General features: G+C 43.0%; 1 protein-coding gene across 4 annotated transcripts; it reads right to left on the bottom strand.

Moving 5' to 3' along the window:
- Positions 1-456: 456 nt before the first annotated feature.
- Positions 457-18,814, bottom strand: pxylp1 (2-phosphoxylose phosphatase 1). 4 transcript variants are annotated; one of them, XM_064302591.1, is made up of 6 exons: positions 18,395-18,814; positions 16,525-16,682; positions 8,797-8,958; positions 7,454-7,580; positions 5,125-5,264; positions 457-4,890 (listed from the first exon to the last, which is right to left on the bottom strand). In XM_064302591.1, exons 2-6 carry the CDS (start codon positions 16,619-16,621, stop codon positions 3,917-3,919), a joined length of 1,500 nt encoding a protein of 499 aa, XP_064158661.1. In that variant the 5' UTR covers positions 16,622-16,682; positions 18,395-18,814; the 3' UTR covers positions 457-3,916. The 4 variants fall into 4 exon arrangements, with proteins under 4 accessions (XP_064158661.1, XP_064158662.1, XP_064158663.1 ...); XM_064302592.1 differs by having other exon boundaries at positions 18,404-18,814; XM_064302593.1 differs by lacking the exon at positions 18,395-18,814 and adding an exon at positions 17,067-17,215.
- Between the last annotated feature and the right edge of the window lie 858 nt (positions 18,815-19,672).

Below are 19,672 nucleotides of genomic sequence, written 5' to 3'. Positions count from 1 at the left end.
ATGAACAGTTCAGGGTTCAACTGGAGAAAAATGACATTGGAAACAGCCCTACTGTAGTGTGTGTGTGTGTCCATGCAATTTAGCGACGGCATACTTTTTCCCTCCTATTTTACTTGTTAGGAAATTTAATTACAGCATCCTTATGATAACTGATGGGATAAATTCATTTTTTGAGGAAAAGCAAACTTGCTTCAGGTTCACACCAGATAATGAGCCAATCAAAAATGTATATCTACCAAATCCAGCTTTTTTGTTGTTGACAAAATATGACTAGGTTTGTGAGCATTTCACACAGTGAATTTCATGCAGGGATACTAAATCTTTATGTGGAGTGGAAAATGAAATTCACCAAATATCTGGTGGTGCAACATGACTGCACAGTACTTGACCAGAGTGGAATATGCAAATACATCATTACAGATGGGACCACATGAAAAAAAGACATTTGTTAAACAGTCATTTACAACAGGCTTATTTAATGACAAATTTGCCTGAATATAAACTGCTATACACATATTTCTCAACTCGAAATCAGTCACTTTTACAAACGGGTTGTTTAAAAAAAATTACAGACATTACAGTGCAATAAAATAATTTGCACTTGCAGAATTAAATCCTAATGATAATAAATATTAAGTCATAATTAAATATATCCAGGTAAAATACTATTTGAGGAATCTTTACACACTGTACAATTCAATCTATCCCCAGAGCCACCTGATTTTGCGAACTCTATTCAGTCGTTATTTTTCAGAGGTAAAATATTCCAGAAGCTGCTCTGGAAATTTGTACTTTGTAGTGAGAAACAAACAAAAAGTCCTATTTATAAAACAGAAATAACCTTCCCTTTCACTATTACTAAAGCTGAACAGCAGTACCATCACAAAGTGAGCATACCACACACACCGTTGCAAGTATAAAATTCTGCGCACCGTTACAAACTATGAACCCAATTACTGGTCATTTTTGAACCATGTTGGATCTTCATAAAGTACAGGTGAGACACAGCATTATTAGGTGAAAGGTAATGGACTCCTGTATGAAGAGGGCTTTAGTCATAGCAGGCAGAGAGCATAGATAAGCACAGCAATAGAAATTACTGCTTGGTGGATTTGGTGAAATTAGTGTTTGGGGAGGGCTTTTGAATGTCATTACAGTTGACAGTCTTGCCAAATAAATACACTTGTTACATTTCATGTGTGGCAAGTTCACATGCACACTACAAGTCGGAATGCAATGGAATTATATCAGCAGGAAGCCACTTTCTGTGCAACCGGGATGCAACCATGGGACAAGTTAAAAGGACCAATTAAAAACACGTCATGCACTCAAAAATAAGCCTTTAAAATAAGTTCATTTCTAATGATTGATCTGGGCCTCTTGGTGACAAGTACTGAATGTCAGCAAAGGGCACAAACTCTGGAACATTCCCTCTCCTGTTATGGGAGGCCCTGACTGAGCATTTAGTAAGGAGAACATGCAGCATAGAGCAGCAACTTCAACTATACAATAGGAAAGTATACTTTTTCTGATGGTAAAACCTGCATTCCATCAAGTGGTTTGGTTGATGTGTCTATCAGAGATGGGGACTCTGTCTCCATGCCAACCAGCAAGGGCTCTCCACACTACAGGCCCCAGGGTACTACTGGAGGGCTAGCACCATCGTAGTGGCCTAGCTGGCATACTTCGGGGGTGGGGGTGTGGGACTGATGCAACAGTAACCAGGGTAATCTGGCTCAGAGTATCCTACTTCACCCAAGAAAATAAAGCCAGGTACGTCCCTCTAAGGCTTTCTCTCAACGGCCCAGGCTCAAACATATGCTGCAAACCTGTGCTTTACCGATCGGATCTTTTAGCCCCTAATGCACTCTTTGTGATAAGAGGGTTGTGCTGAACCCTCCAGAGCCACATCAGAGATCGTCTGCTCCTATGGGATGTATCGGTACGATTTCAAGAAACACCTCAAATTCAATAAACCACAATGTCCAATTCGTTAGATTTACTGATCTCCAAAGGGTGCCATGATTTCATGACCATGATCTGTACAGGAAGCCAGGCCCTGGTACTTCCATGAGCACATGCAGAGCACTGTAGTGAACAGGCCATGCAGGACCAATCACAACAGTGTGCAGCAAACCCATGATTGGACAGGGAGGGGTTGCTGAGTAATTGGAGGGCAGCACCAGTGAATCAGACCGTCTGCAGTTCAGAAACCATGAATCAACTGACCAAACAGTATAACAATATCCTCTACATTACTCCCCCTCTGGGGCGTCTGGCAGCATAATAATACACACTACGCTGAGCACAGGCACAATGAAAAGCCACAATAATGTTCTTTCTTATTCTAGTGTTGAAACAAATGATGTACTCACTCTACTGTTCTAGCAAGCGCTTGGTAAAAAAACTAGAGTCTGCAACATTCTTTTTTTTATTGGTCTCAAGCACCATTTTTAGTTTAAAAAAAAAACCTATAAAAACTCTACTGCTGTGAAAAAAATTCCCAGAATAGAAAAGAGCACGTGTAATGAATCCAGCACCCCAGTTACAATGAATGTAAATATTCTGCTGCCTATCTCCATAAGTATAGCTCAGCAACATTCTGTGCTTATTGCTCCATTTAACCTGTGCGTTTAAAAGCAGAACACATTTTATTTACCATTTACACACACTGTCTACTGGAGTGTGGGGCAGCTTACTGAACTGTTTTACTTGATAATAATTCTGAAATATGATTCTTGTAATTATGTATGGGAGAGAGATGGGTACAGCCAAGCTGTCGAATCACCTCTCAGCTCTAAACCAGATGTGAAAGGTTACCATTTTAAACTCAGCAATATATTGCACAGCACCGTTCTCCAAACCTGCACAGGTCTACGCAGGATGTTATGGGTTGACAAAGCAAAGCTCCTCAGATCTTGTTTTTAGATCATGGATTCGTTTCATTTTTTTTTTACGCATTAGTGTTTTGTTTGTCTTAGGGTTTGTGTGGGGGGTGGTTTGAGAGGTAGACTTCATTTTATTTAGACTAACATTACATCCTTCCTGAATTCAGCCAAATGCAATAATATTAGCATCTTCTGAGCAGCAGGTCATTTGTTATTCAGTTAGCGACTACCCAGAAAGCACACTTTTCACATGGAATCATTTAAATGGCTCAGAGTACCATTTTAAGGTTCATTCATTTTTGTCCTGATTAAGCTATTGGCTGTTCGGTTTCCTAGCAACCAGCAGTGTGGTCCTCCAATCAGAACACAGAAAAGGTGGGAGAGGTAACTGGTAAACCACTGAAGCTCCGAAATGACGATGCAACATTTTTTAAGACATTTTTAAGGACCTGCCATTTTTCAACAGTGGGAATGACATAATACTATCACTACTCTGGCAAAATGTAATCATGAAAAACACAAATCTACCAAAGCCTATTTTTGTGCAGCAAACTATTTGTTTTGGTAAGTTTAGATCAAAGACAAGTTATCTTCAAATGCAAAATATTATGGTATAAGGAGCTAATTGCCCTTAATTGCATTGAATAGGCATCTATTTTATAAATACTTAAATCACAAACAAGAAATAATTAACAATACTGTAGTTGTTAACACCACAGTATATGCAGAACATAGAAAGTTGTATGGATTCTATTAAACAGAAATTTAAACAGCCTCCATTTCAAAAGAATTACAAGAGTTGGGAAAGTCACAGAACTTCCTGAAAGAAAATCTGATCTGAAGGGCATAGGGCTCTATGGGTAACTGTGTTTGTGTTCCTTTTCCAAAAATTGCAATGTTGCAGTGAATCACATTAGTGCACTGGTGCCCCTACCCTTATATCAACTAAAACCACTAGGAAATAAAAACCTTCAGCTGTGTCAAAGTTTGCTGCCACTCTAACACACACACACACACACTTATTCCTCCTACATGTTGCGTCGATGGCAGGCGTCATGGTAGCTGGTGCTGTTGAGGGGGCTGAACATGTCCCTGTGCACGAACGACAGGAAGTTGGCGAAGGGGCAGAGGGGCTGGGCGGAGGTGCGGTCGTGGGCGCGGCAGAAGCTGGTGTGGAAGGTGACGTCCTCGCCGTTGTACAGGACGCGCACGTACAGCCCCCCGTGCGACGCCCCCGCTCCCCCGTCCCAGCGCGCCCCCCCCCCTCCCCCCTCCCCGCGCAGCCAGAGCTCGAACGCCAGGCGCGCGGCGAAGCGCGGGAAGCGCGCCTCCGCCAGGCCGAGCGCGCTCAGCACGGGCGCCACGGTGACGTCGTGCGCGGAGTACAGGGCGAAGGGCTCCTCCCTGTGGCCCAGCGCCGCGCGCTGCATGCGGGCCGCCGTGCGGTTCAGGAAGGGGTGCGCGGCCAGCAGGGCGTAGCGCAGGTAGAGCCCGCGCTGCCGCCGGTCCCGCTCGTCCTCCATCTGCTGCCGCTTGATGACGGAGAACTGCGCCGGCGAGATGCAGCCCTGCTCCGCGCACGGGAAGCTCAGGTTGTGGCAGAAGTGGCAGAGCAGCGAGTCGATGGGGTTGGCCGCGCGGAGCTGGCGCGGGGCCACGCCCACCGTCCGGGCCATGTCCGCGTAGGTGCGGTCCAGCAGGGCGTCGGCCACCCGCAGCCGGTACTGCCGCCGCTGCTCCTCCTCCAGGTAGCGGCCCCTCATGGGGCAGTCGCAGGCGCTGCCGCAGAACAGCGTGTTCCACTGGTGCCGCACGCTCAGCCGCGCCCAGTCAAAGTCCGGCACCAGGCCGAACAGCAGCGCCAGGCCGCTCTGCAGGGTGCGGCTCTTCCCCGTCGACTCCATGTACAGCTGCCAGCCCGACTGGTCCGGCGGCAGCAGCTTGTGACGCTTGATGTAGGTGCTGCGTAGGGTCTGACCGTTCTGCAAGTGCTGCACCACGCCTGAAGAGGGAGACAGAGAGCAGCATAATTAGAGTCATTATCTCACAGGTAGAGTCTTCACCTTTTAAAAAAATAAAATAAAATCTAATCTGGAATGTGATGTTAGTGTAAAAGACAGACTGACAGTGGTGTTAGTGTAAATGACAGAGGAAGTGGTGTTAGTGTAAATGACTGACAGAGGCAGTGATGTCAGTGTAAGTGACTGTCGGACAGGGGCAGTTCTGTGATGTTTACCGGTCTGTGTGAGCTCTCCCATCTCACAGACGCTGTGGCTGGGGAGGCGGGGCAGAGCGCCCAGCGTCGCGTCCCAGTGGCCACGCCCCCCATGAGACATGTGCCTGATGAACGCCCCCAGCTGCGGATGTGATGGCTTCCTGTAAAAAAAAAAATCAGAGAAAGCACAAAGAGCTCAAACAGTCATTACCACTGTCATCACTGTCATTAACACAATACGCATAACACTGGCATTAACATCGCGCTCATTAATCATTAACACAATACGCATAACACTGGCATTAACATCGCGCTCATTACACTATCTTTAACACCATCATTAACACAGCACATTGCACAGTAAAAAACGTATTAACCCACAGCCCACACTACAACTAACCCACAACCCACACTGCAACTAACCCACAACCCACACTACAACTAACCCACAACCCACACTACAACTAACCCACAACCCACACTGCAACTAACCCACAACCCACACTACAACTAACCCACAACCCACACTGCAACTAACCCACAACCCACACTGCAACTAACCCACAGCCCACACTGCAACTAACCCACAACCCACACTACAACTAACCCACAACCCACACTGCAACTAACCCACAACCCACACTGCAACTAACTCCAGACCAGTTAATGAAACAGAACAAATGCAGCAGTCCATCATGACCTTATCTCCACCTTGACATGAAAAATGCTTCAAACAGATGGGCCACGAGATTTTGACATAAAATGTGGATTTTCGTGTGAAGCAGGCCTTTTGTTGTACTGCTGCCAAGAGCATAGTATGTTCCACTCTGCACGCAGTGGCTCTGAATGTTATATACCATATAACCTCAGCCACTGTGAACATCGGTTCACTATTCAAAGCCTCAAATGTGAAATGGCAGGAAAACCAGAAAATCTGCTTCCATTGAGGCGTTGCTCCTGTGTACCAATCCAGCTAGACAAGAATGCAGCTTAATACTGTACATACAATTTAAAACAAGCTTGATTTGAGATACACCCATGTTGTGAAGAGCACTGAAGAAATGATTCACTTTTGGTGAATATCCAACATGTGTATCTGGCATATCTTGACAACGGCACACTGTAGGTGGAGGTATGTGTGCTGCGAAGTGCCATCTTCTAGTTAATGTAAGTGTTTATTGAGTTTATTCACATCTGTTCTCTAAATTCTGCTTTGAAATGTGGAAATCCCCTGAAACTCCAGATATGAGGGTGTTTATGTAAAGATTCCTCTCTTCCAGTCTCCAATGCCACTATACCTTGCACATAAACTTGATTTTCCATTTCACAAATTGCTCTGAATGAGTCAGTATGGTTTGAAAGAGCCACTACAGGGGGCGATGGGGACGGGACAGTGTGCTGAGGTACTCCAATGGTGCAGCTAAAAGCCCAGCTGTGACCATTCACATTCAGATAAGCTGCCCTGCAAACAGCAAACATCAGACACTGAAGCCTGTGAACAACCACAGGACTGGCACACAAATGAGAGAAATTACAGTAAGGGTAGCGGTTCCCTGGTTGGCCTGACGTTAAGCACCCTGTGGCTTGTATGTCTGTCTGGAACCAGCCGACGTGAAGCTGATGGGTGTTTGATGTTTGTCTAAGGCACTGTGGATTTGACTTAATATTTTCTGCATAACAGTCTATTCATTTTTCCTTTTATTCTTTGTATTATTCTAAATTATTCCTGGAAGAAATTATGATGATTGTAACAGTTCGGTCAGAAAATAATTTGTAAGAAAATTGTAAAAAAAATTAGAATCATACTAAAACTTTTTTTGTGTGGATTGAAACTACTGTTGTCTAAAATTAGACTAGAACGAACAATACATAACCAAAATGCGACTAAATCTAAATTAAAGTTTGTTGTTTAAATTAGCACTGCGTCTGTGGGCCTGAAGGCTTCTTTGCACAGCATTTTGTTCAGATATGGATACTGAACAAACTCCCATAAACAGAATAAACACCGATGACTGAACCACTGCCACCAACATTTCAGCACCGGGATACAGATCGGCCAGTTTGCACTGGTAAATGCATTTATGTAGCGCTTTTATTCAAAGCTTTACAATTGATGCCTCTCATTCACCCACTCACACACACACTCACACACCAACGGTGAGCGGCTGCCATGCAAGGTACCAATCAGCTCATTGGGAGCAATTAGGGGTTAGGTGTCTTGCTCTGGGACACTTCGACATGCCCAGGGCGGAGGACCGAACCAGCATCCCTCCGATTGCCAGACAACCACTCTTACCTCCTGAGCTATGTCGCCCCAAGGGTGACTGTGCAAGGGCAGGATGTGACTCACCTGTGAGGTGCCAGTGTGCAGTCAATAGCAGGTCTTTTGGTCTTTGGAATGGCATAGAGTGGGTATCTGTCGCCATGGCGAATCATCACCTGTACAGAGAGCAGCTTATAACCGGCGGGACCATGTCCTGTTGGAGGAGGAAGGACAATAAGGACGATGACATCATTCTATAACGCAGAAAAACACGCTCAATCATTACACTGTCATTACCGCTACGTCTATCTCCATGGTACCAAGCATTTCTATTCTCAATGGATCGTCTGTAATTTCATAACCGTCATTCGGCACCATAATACAGCGCACCGTAACTTCACCATTCCTTTATTACCACGTTCAAACAAGAAAGCGTAAGCATTCAAAGCCACCCCACTTCAAAACCATGAAGGCCTTGGGGACCCTGGTCAGAAATCCAGGTTTATGTTTAAAATGGATGCTCTTCTTATTCAGAACAAGAGAAGGTCTGTACAGGTCTACAGCTACTATATTTTAATAAACTGTGTTGAAAACAAGCATGGTCTTGTTAACGGATATTATGTTGATAAAACATCCCTTGAAATTTCAAATACTTTTGGCCACAAATGTACTCATTTATTTTAATGCACTACACTTCTATAGTATTGTATCTATTTAATCCTTAAGCAAAGAGACAGTAAGACTATTGAGGAATATATTCCCAAAACAAACTCCACAACACAGGATAAAAACAGAACAAAGCAAGTAAGATTCAATATATTTTTTTAAACGTTTTGAAAAAAGTGCTTCTAAATGGATTTAAATCCTGCAGTTGAGGCAGTCTGATTTCTTACGCCAGCCATAGTTACCAGAATACCTTGCACAAAAATAAAATTTAGCATCATTTTATTTCCTTTAAACTGATTCAGGATCCAGTAGATTTAAACAATAAATTCTGCACTAAATTTTAATAATTAAAATGAATTTTTAATAAACTAGTTTTAATACAGGTGTGATGACATTATACACAGGTTTGATGTTCTTATTTTCAATTTTAATAAAGGTGTGACAGTGTCTTTATTCACTAGTTTTAATACAGGTGTGATGATGTCATTATTCTTTTGAGGAAAATGATGACCTGAAGTGAATAATAAAACAATTATGCATCTGTTATAACTGTCATAACAGTTGAGTGCACTAGGAATCATTTAGTGGGGACTTGGGGGTTCATTAAGTAAGGGGTTTGCGATGCATTAACTGGTGTTTGGGGTGCAATAAGTGGGTGTTTAGGCATGCAATAATTCAGTGTTTCAGATGCAGTAAGTGGGTGTCTAGGGTATATTAAATGGATGTCTGGGGTGCATTAAGGGAGGAGCTGCAGAAGCCCTTACCTTCCCAACCTTGCTCTGAGCGGTTGGGGATGTTGCAGTAGGCGTAGGCCTCGTAGATGGGGTCTGGTTCGGGGGGCTCAGTGTGTGGGATGGGGATCACCCTCTTTCGGCTCTTCCCCTGTGGCCTGTCCTCACTCACTGGGGTAGTGGGAATGAGGTGCACTGAAGAACAAAACACACCACTCACATACAGTACAGAGCAGTGATTACGGTCTAAACAAGTCTTTAAGATTAGGAATCACACTCTATTAATCGTTTTAAAGGTGGACTTGATCAAACTGGGGAACACAGTTCAGATGTGCAGGGTTTTTTTTAAATTCCTAAAGTCGCCGGGATAAACTTTTCATGGAAAACGGTTAAAAGCGAGGCTGTGAGAGACTCTTCTTGCAAGAGTCATTCCTCAGTCACTGTGCTGTTTCTAGAGGAATAAAAAGATCTCTGTTCTTCCAAAGAAACTACAACTTCACACAACCATGCACATATGCGCACACGCACGCACTTACACACTCAAACACAGGCACCCACCACCCACAGACATACACATTCACACACGCACACACACACTTTCCCTTGGGAACACCAGGAGCTGGCCTGCATCTGAATCCAATTCCAAACCTTTCATTAGAATGTGTGCTTGCCAGTGAGGAGGCGTGCGGGCAGGCAGCAGCCTTATGGGGACACAGGGCTGTGGGAATGCCTCCGGTGCCCATTAAGAGAAGCCAGGGAATGTGGAACACCACAGGGTGCGCTTGGCAGGGCACTGTGCCCCCCATCCCTCCCGTCCCTCCGTCCCACAGAAGCACTGCTATTTGCAATTTGAGGGCAAGATGTTCCTTGCACAGCTTAAACAGGCAGAGCAGGATGCTTCTCAAACTTTCCTTGGCAACTCCCCCTCCCTGAAGGCATCACAATGCTAACAGTGTGAATAAAACAGGGCCGTTTTCAACAGGAAACAGTGGGGGGGCCGCAGGATGTCTTTCACTGGCCATCAGAGTGTGTGAGTGTGTGTGTGTGTGTGTGTGTTTGGGAGGGACGGGGACAGAAAATGTACAGAATTAGCACTGGAAAGTGAAACTATTGGACACACACATTAAGTCAGAACATGAAGTTTTCCAGTAGATTTCAATTACCATGATACCATAACTGCCATAACCTGTACATAACCTCCTCAGCTACAATTTAATATGACAATAAACAAGGAAGCATAGCGAATTTGGTTAATCACAACAGTTCTATGCAGCCAAACACAAACAAAACCATTAGATCACAAGCACTGCTAAGTCCTGCAGAGGGGACACACTGAGGCTCCTTTATCGTTTTTGGCAATTGTGGAGGGCACTGGAGCCCTCTACATCCATCCATCAAAATGACCCCAGATCCTCAATGACTTTACAGTCTAAATGTATGTTCATAACACGCGTGTACACTCAAACACAAACACCCACCCACCCACACACACACACACAAAATAAGCATATGTCAAAAGAAAAATCTGACAGGAGTATAAGGACAGGATCATCAGCTAAACGCACGCATGAATGTATGTGTAGTCCATCCATATTTCAGTTCAAATAAATAAATGTATGTGTAATCCAACCATATTTGTTAAAATAAATACTGTATGTACAACCCATAAATATCTACGTTAAATGTAAATGTAATCCATCCGTACTGCAGTTAAAATAAGCATATGTGTAATACATCCATATTTCAGTTAAAAGCCCAAATGGATGATGACTGAATGGATTGTGGATGCAGGTGAGAGAGACTCACCGCTGAGCAGCAGCAGAAGCAGAGGAGAGAAGGAGAGCATTCTTCACCCTGTGCTGAGAACAGACGCCCGCTGCACACTAACTGCTCTAACCTCCCTCTCCTCCACCACCCTGAGCTCTGCTCACACCAGCCTGCTGGCCTGGACCAATCAGAGCCTGCGCTGAGCCCCTGCAGACTATAAAGAGCCCTTTCTCCTGTGGACATAGTACTGTTCCACTGACACACTGCTAAACCCACAGTGCACAGAGTTACACTGTTAAACTTGCACCACAACCTCTGGGCCAGTGAACGTGCTCTTCACTTCGCCAAAGGACCTGTGCCTGAGGAGGCCCAGCGTCAACACTGTAAAGTGTATTTTAGCCCTGACTCACCTGCACCGCGCACCTGCGTTTAGGGATGACCCACCCATTCAACTGACCGCCCCGCTTTCAGCAAGCAAATGCGCATGGTCCTACAGTCTTAGTTTCACATTTACCTCATTTCAAATGACTGCATATTCAGAAATAGGCCAACTTTCAGCCTAAGTCTTTGGCACATTACATGCGAACGAAGCTGCCTTAATGATACTAACACAAGCTCTTTTATGCTGTCTGTCTCCTGCTTTCCCTTCAAAGAGTATGAAAACACATCCTCCATAATTAGAGTGTTTTTTAAAGATGTGTTAGGGGGGAGCACTTCAACGCTGTGCATGTAGGTGGGTGGAGGCGGAGGGTGCACACACACACACTCCCACACAATCCAAATAAAGCCTGCAAACAGAGACTTCAAACAGCTCTCTACTCAAACAGGACAGACAGCCCTTACTGCGCGCTCCAGCAGTTCTAAGCTGCCAATGCGATAGAAATGCTCCTTGCTAACGAGCACACTCATTAGCTGGCCCTGTGCTCATTACAGTAGCAGTGACGGCGGTCTTTTCATGTCATAGCAGTCTTCACAGATTGACTCTCAAGGGCCGTGTCCTGGGTCTCAGAGGGAGGGGGTATTATCATTAGCGGGGTGAAACTTGTACAGTGCTGCACTTGAACACACTATGTAACACTGATCCAGGATCAGCACTGGCAACTATAATCTGCACTGCAGCCACTCTGTGAAGGAGGCAGACTGATCTCCCTACTTATTTCACAGTTTTAAAGTTATTGAGCCTCTCCCACAATCAAATCAATGCTACAGTAATACACTAAAAAGAAAGAAATTAGAAAGATTCAGATTAGAGTCATGCTGGTTAGCTTACAGCAGAGCTGATGCCCTGTTTGTGATTATGACAGGCCTTAGAGAAAGGCAACAGAGAATAGGAGTGTGACAGGGGCTCTTTAAGTGAGTGGGTAGATTAACTAAGCATGGAGAATTCCTTACACCTACTCTCAGCTTCCATATACACAGTAGAGCAACAGCACGCTTCTTATGAGCAACTAATGACCTTGAACCCCTCAAGGAGCACAGGAAAGAAGCAGAAAGTTTCTGCAATTTGGCTGCATGGCATCCCTGCAATTTCCATTAAGAAAATAATTTCATCATTAAAAAATGAATGAATGAATGAATTAATTAATATTTTACATTAGCCAGCAAGATTCTGCGCTGTTATAGAATTATATTACCAAGACAAGCGGGTGCAGACTAAAAGAGTCTTTCATTTTTTAAATGTTTTATATTTTACCTTGTGGCAGAGCTCTATCTGGGGGAGGAAATTGGGGCAATCTGGGGCCACACCTATTGGTTAATTGGGAACACGCACCAGGGATGGGTTGCAAATCAGCCTAATGTTTAAGGCCAGAAACATACCCTACGCAAGTACGTGAATGCAGATAGCTTCGAGCTACGAAAGTTGGTTTCACGTGTCGCTGCATTTTAAAATGTGTCACCTGAAACTATTAATGCAACACAAGTGCGAGCTACAGTGTCAAGCGTTGCAGCGAGGGGTGCTATAATCAGGCAACGACAGGATGATGCAGTCTTCTTAGAATTGTGCATTCTTTTATCCAAAGCGACTGCACTTTTGTACGCCACTTTGGATAAAAGCGTCTGCTAAATAAATGTAAATGTCTTCCGCTCAGGCTTTCACAACTGCCCTAGATCGCCTCCTTGAGGTATCAGGTTTATTAGCTCCACAGGGACGTAAGAACGCACGTTGAGTATGTGCAACCAGGACGTGCGTTTGCTTTTCTGAGGCCTGGCGTTTCCTAGGCCTAGTTTTGCAAGCTGCTCAGGATAAGTAATGTAAACGCAATGCAGACAGCCTCTTTCAAGGTAGTGAATGCACGACTGATAAATGTTAATTCTGCTGAATGCTCCATCCTAGTCCTCTCAGTGCAGCATTTAGTGTGACTGTTGTATCCTAATTCATAGTCCTAAAATCTGGGTCGCCAGGCCCCATGGGGTCCAAACCATTTCTCACCATTTTTGACTGCTTTTCTCATGCACACAAGTGCAGATAAGGGGTGATACAGAAAAACCGGCCTGGAATACTGGGATTTATTCATTCAATAAACACTGCAGACAACACACAATAAGCTTTTCCAAAGCTCCAGATGACAGCCTCAGTGGTTGGTGACCATTACAATAAAAAAGGAAACATTTCAGAACACAAAATGTATGCAGTTAATTTGCTATTGTTCCGCGTGGCATTTATAAAACAATAAATCACAATACTGCCTGGCTGTGGGTTGCCATCCTTCTAACACTGGGAAAAATGCCAAATGGGGATGCCTGCATTTAGAGAGAGAGGACCTGCTGGTATAAAATACTGGCAGCTTTTGCAGGGTTCACAGTTCCTGTGACCTGCCGTGGCCTTTTCTCCCTCCTTCTTTCCCCTCCTGGGTCTGTCTGCTGGCTTGGTTTGATTAGTAACCACCGGATATCCCTTCCCCCAGAAATGTGTGTACTTCTGAGAAATGAACTCTCCTTCCCCTTTCACACCTGCTTGGAAATTTTTGCTGAACCACAGCAAAAAGGATCCACACACTGTGTGGCCTGATTTTCAATTTTACATAAACAAAATCATTTTACATAAATAAAGTCAAACATAAGCAAGTCTGTCTTCGACAAAGAACAGACATGCATCGAAGCCAGTATTGCTTTTGTAGAAATTAATTGAATCATCTGTCATTAGCCTATTTTAAAAGTTTCTGCATTTGTGGATACATATAAATACACATTTGCCCAACAAATAAAAACAGACCAAAAACTTGACATTTAGTTTCACAGATAAGGAATATTTACTGGTCTTACTGGATTTTTCCCGTGATAAATAATAATTTATTCTGCATGCAGTGAAGAAACGTTCCAGCACAGTAGCTCTTCAAAGCTTGTTCTTTGGGCCGCCATTTTTCTCCTAACCCACCACTGCATTATTCTACTGAACCGTTTACAAGCTATAAACCTGGGCTATAGGAAAATATTCACTGCTATCAGCTAACTGGTGAAAGGTCTGTTTACAAAGACATACTCCACCATGTTTTTTTTGTGTACCAAAATATCATCTTTAGAACACTTTAATTCTCCCTTTTCCAGGTGGCTTTCTTCATTTAATTTTTTTTTCTGGAACAGTAGGAGCAGTTAAAAAGGATTAGGCTATGACAATAACAGCAGCTTATTCATTGCTCAAAGATTAGAGTTATGTTTTATTGTATCATTTTGACCATTTCCATAATTTTGCATTGAACGTAATTCAAGGATTACCAAGCTATGATCTGAGGGCCAAACTTGGCCTTGTCAAGAACTTTGGTTTGGTCCAAGAAAGAGGTGTTAAAATCTTTTAAAATGTGAACGTGAAAAAGAAAAAATGTGAACATGAAAAAGATCCCTCAAATATTAAAGGAGTACCATGGTGGTTGAACGTGACACTTCCCAGTTGTCTTCAGGCAACAACAAAACAAATGTGCATACTTTTTTTATTCTTCAGTCATTTCAATGTACTTTAAAACGTATTTTTCTAAGCCTAAATTTCCCACTATAAAAATTCACCCGAACCGTCTGGGCGTGGTAATGAGAACTGTCAGTTAGCTATGATTGACAGACCGTTCACCGTTACCATAGCTACCCCCATGATACGCGCTCTCTTTGGGAGACTGAATTTTCACAAGCTAGCTAGCTTAGTAGTATATCAAGTATCGATAGATAGCTAAGGTAAGGACGTTGACTTGTATCCAGTTACAATTTTTGCTATCTAGCTAGCCAAGTTAAGATAAAAGCACAACTATAACGTCCTCATAAAAGCGAACTAGCAAGCTAACGTTATCGATAACATTGCCTTATGAAAGCAAACCTCCTAGCTAGCTAACGTTAGCTAGCTAGCTAGCTAAATGAATATAACCAGAAATAATCTAAAGGAACTCTAATTTAAGTGAACATAACGTTATTCAAATATTTGCATTGTCTGAACAGCAGGACGGTGTGTCCTGTCAGATTTCTTTACGGGGCGTGGAAATAGGAGTGGTTACTGTATTCGTGACGTAGAAAAATGACAACTTTCTCAACCGGTTGAAAATGGGACGATGAATTTAAAACGCATATTTCTCCAAAAATACAGAACGGACATATTTAATACTTTGCTCATTGTGTTTCTTCAATGCCTCTTGTGCAAATAGCACATAAAACAGAGAAAGTGTGAAAATCACCATGGTACTCCTTTAAGCAAGTAAAAAGGATCTCACTGAAGTTTTAATTTCATGAAAGGGATTAAAGAAAGTGAATTAAAGATAGTTCAGGTGAGTTGCTACTGTTACTTGGACATTATTAATTTATTCATTTTAAACACTGCGAGTTGTCAATGCATGGTCATGCTAGGTCATGCAGTAGAGGCAGAGACTCTTGGGATGTTCATGTCCAGGCTTGATGCAGTGCTGGATACTTTTAATGTGCAGGTAAATGGTAACCCTAAATGGCCTGTTCTCAGTATTTACACCCTCTCGTATTTAGACATTAAATATCTTACATCTACCACAGGAAATTATTTTCTGGTTTCAAAATTTGGAAAAACTGGATATACATCTTTATCTTGTGGCTTCATGGACATTTAAAATGCAAGACAAAAGTGACTGTATAGGGTCTTTGAAGACATCCCATACAATGTGGTGGCTAGGAGACTCTGTTATGCAGACAGAAATGTGGGGTAAATTTTGGATTCCAATTGCCTTTTGCATATTTTAATAATGACTTATCACCTAACCAGGGCTGATTCACTGATTACATCCCCTTCCTCCTGGGCAGCTTGGAACCTCATACATTTTTGTATGATTTTAGATATACAAAGCAGTAAATCGGCACCTGTCATCTGCCCTTACATTTCTGCTCTTTACAGTGAAAGGAGGAAAACTCTCCACAACCCCAACCAAAGTGTAGCCCGGCAGACATTTTACACCCTAACACTCAGCACACATCAGCAGTGGTGGAGAGGGAGGGGACAACTGAGCTACTTAAACTGAGGATGATTAGGCGGTGAATTAAGAGTAGGGTTGGGAAATTTAGCAGGACAGCAAAGGACCCCCTACTCTTTGCAATACACGGCAAGTAACTTGCAATACATGAACTGTGTTAAGAGTGTGGTCTGAACTCATTCTGCAGTTACACTTTTGGTTATTTTAGATGTCAGATAGAAAGATAAATAATGTGGATTGCTTGAGCTCTCCTTCAACATGTGTCCAATTATAATTGCCTCTGGGTGGCTAAATCTCCATATATCTACAGGACCTAGAGAATAAACTATGTAGCTTCAGTCTAGGCATGAGGGTGGTTTAGTGGTAGTAATGAGTAGCAAAACATTCTTACAGGAGTCTAGCACAGGGTTATGATATTATAATTACAGCCATTCATATTCAAACAAGAAAGTCCACTTGTCTCAGAAGTGGATTAGTACAGACATGCAAGTTACCTTCGCCAGGACAATAGGAAGGCATTACTCTTGAGTCCTGGCACTTTGATTATGAGCTTATAGTCATTCAGACGAAAGGCTTTACTCACAGAACTGAAGGCTGAAGCTCACAATGGCCAGCACTGCTGCCAGCACCAGCAGGAGCATAAACCTGCTGTGGGTCAACTTCATCCTGGAAGTGTACATCTGTCAGCACTGTCCATCAGCCATTCATGCCCCTCCCCTTCCACCTGTTTGGTCCTCCCACCTACAGACACATAAAGACACAGACGATCAGAACAAAAGATATTTTGCGATCAAAAAAAAAAAAAAATCAGAAAGACAACAACCGCTGGCAGTATACTGCAACAACAAAAAAAGATACTGAGATAACCACAGCCTATGAAAATGTGTGTGGGGAGAGGGGGGGGGCGGGGGGGGGGGGGGAGATAGCTTTAACATGCCACAACATGCCAACTTTCAGAGTACTGTCAGAGTACTCAGGGCCAACCTCCCTTCAAACTAGCAATATGTGCCAGTGGAATCAAAACCCTAAAAGCACACTACTTGTGTGCAAAGGAGCCCCACCACATAATTTTCTTTGATCACTGGCAATAGAGAAAGACTATTCATATCAGCTCTGTCACACTACCGTGCCAAGACCCCCAACTCAGCTTCTTAGTGTGCCAGATGGCAGATCTTCTGCCGCTCCAGGAGGGGAAGACTGCTGTCAATGCAAGCTTTTATAAAAAGCAGAGATGTAAATCCAGGGGTGGTAGCAGAGATGTGGAGATGTGAATTTTCTAATGAAAATAGAGGAAACACTCACTCCAACCAGACATATGTGTTGTGATAAATTGTATATCTTGTCACTTATTATCAAATACCTAAACTGTGGATTTAGTGCAGACAGTGACAACCATGTGGAAATGGGTCCAGAAAGGCTTATCTAGAGGAGACTCACAGGAACAGTGTTAACTCGTAAAAGTGACTATCATACAGCAGCACCAGCATGGAGAAAACCCTATATTGGAACACATTAAATAGGATAAACATTCCTCACAGTGTACCGAATCATAGGCAAAAATGAATTGCGAGTGCAAGCGGTAACATTTGTGTCTGTGAAGGTACCGCTAGGGACGTACGTGTGTGTGCGAGCGCGTGTGTGTGTTGGGGGTACTGACTCTGAAGCTGTTTATTAGCTAACATACAGCTCAACATTTTACCCAGCTTCCAGCTAACCAACTATGTGCTAGCTATCGCCTGCACCAGTTAGCTAAAATGCGTGGAATGTACAAAAACATAACCATCAGCGCCTCTTCTTACGTTCACCGTTTTTATGTTAACCCAAGAAGCTAGCCGACAGGTTATCCGACTAGCTACTGTTCCGTTACGTGCAATTATTTTTCTTCATCACAAAATATAGTCAGTTCGCTAGTTTAGTTGGTATGTGGCCCGTTTAGCCAACTAAGTAAGCGTTTAATGGACCTATATCCACACAAAGGCTACATACTATATTCGTTAATTAGCTAGCTACTTTGCAACCGTTAGCTACCGATTCTGTGTAACGTTATGTCAGCATACCCAACTTTACCATCGAGTTAGTGCTATAATTTTCTCAATTAACTAACGTTACACTTCAAATGCGTAGAGCACTGTTTCAAAGCAAAGTTGTTTTTCAAATATTGTGAGCACCTTTTCCACACTTCGTAACGTTAGCTGGGTAGCTGGTTAGTTTAATGTTAGCAAGCTTCAATATAATCAATCAGGCATTTCGTTTCCGGAAACTGTGTTGGCACAGATAGCATTAGCTAGCTAGCTAACGCGACCATACATCGCTATGATTAATCGGTTACGCAAAAAGCAACACCGCTACGGAGCACTGGCGATCAAACCCGGACTGTGGTTCATTGATACACCAAACACAACACCAGAAGCGCAAATGGCAAATCAAAGAAAACCGCAAATGCAGTAACTTACCAGGCTCACCTAAAATGAACAACCGAATGAGCAAAGTATTCAGCACCCTCACTTCATTGTTGGCTATACCGCGAGTGACATGGATTTTTTTTTGTTTCTTCGCTGCTGCCTTAACTTGCGCCTGGCTGTATAGTTTCTATCCCGATTACGTTATATCTTTGAAGCCTGTCGCGCCGCCTCTCGGATGTATCTATTAGGCCTTTTTGTCCCCTGTCTTTGTAGCTTAATGCAGGCTGGTTATGATAGCCGGCGTTAGTTACACTTATTGAAGTTTGGAGGCGCAGTTCGTTTCAGTTGTTAAGCTTTCCTGCATATTATTACTACGAGCGTTACATGTCACGATACGAGGATCGAGCAGCAGAAATGCTGGGCTGGTGTTTCTACTGGCAATGCCAATGTGACGTGGTATCGCTTGACTAATGTATTCACCAGAGAAACAAAACGATGGCGGTACAGGAAAAAAAATACAGCCACAGTGGATGCTGCTCAGCGAAGGCAAGGGAAGACAGCCAGCCCTCTCAAATTAAATCATGAAACTTTTTTTATTTTAAATATTGCATATTATTTAAAGGATACTTTCATGTTACGTGCTGTGCGATGCTTGTCCAATTCAAACAGGCTTGGGGAAGCCCAGAAATCTATAAAAAAATATATATTTCCACGTGGGTCAGTGAACATTACATTACATTATAGGCATTTAGCAGACGCTCATATCTAGAGCGACGTACAACAAGTGCATCAGTTCAAAGTGCAGAACCTTGAGGCTTTTTCTGACTCTGATTGGAAGATGATCATGATCACTAAATTAGTACTAGTACTGCTATAGTAGTAGACATGGTGGCAAGTCAGTGTATGTACGACAGTTTTAAAAAATTGAGAAATAAACATTATTTATATAACACATGTACAGCACTACACTATCCTACCTATTCGTTAGGGTTTAATATGTTCCTAAACGTGTGATTAATACCAGGAAATAATCCAAAATGGTATTTATAACTTGTAGGGAAATCAATTCTGTTTTGTAAATTTAATCACAGTAGTTATAGCTATAGGCTACACGGCTTTAAAAGTATTTATTTTGCAATCTCACATGTAGAGTAACTGGCCACCCTGAATGTAAACATATTTATAAAAATCTTAGAAGTTATGAGAGCCATTATTTTGCAAACTGCACATCTCGTGACATTAAGTTGAAAGGTGTCCATTTTTATTTGAACTTGGGATTGAGTCATGCCTTTTATACTGGGCCACTGTATATTATAAGGCTGTCCTGAA

The sequence above is a fragment of the Anguilla rostrata genome, chromosome 12, assembly GCF_018555375.3.
Source record: "Anguilla rostrata isolate EN2019 chromosome 12, ASM1855537v3, whole genome shotgun sequence".
In the NCBI taxonomy this organism is placed as follows: Eukaryota; Metazoa; Chordata; class Actinopteri; order Anguilliformes; family Anguillidae; genus Anguilla; species Anguilla rostrata.
Note: the sequence above shows the minus strand (reverse complement) of the source record. Positions and strands in the feature narration are given on the sequence as shown.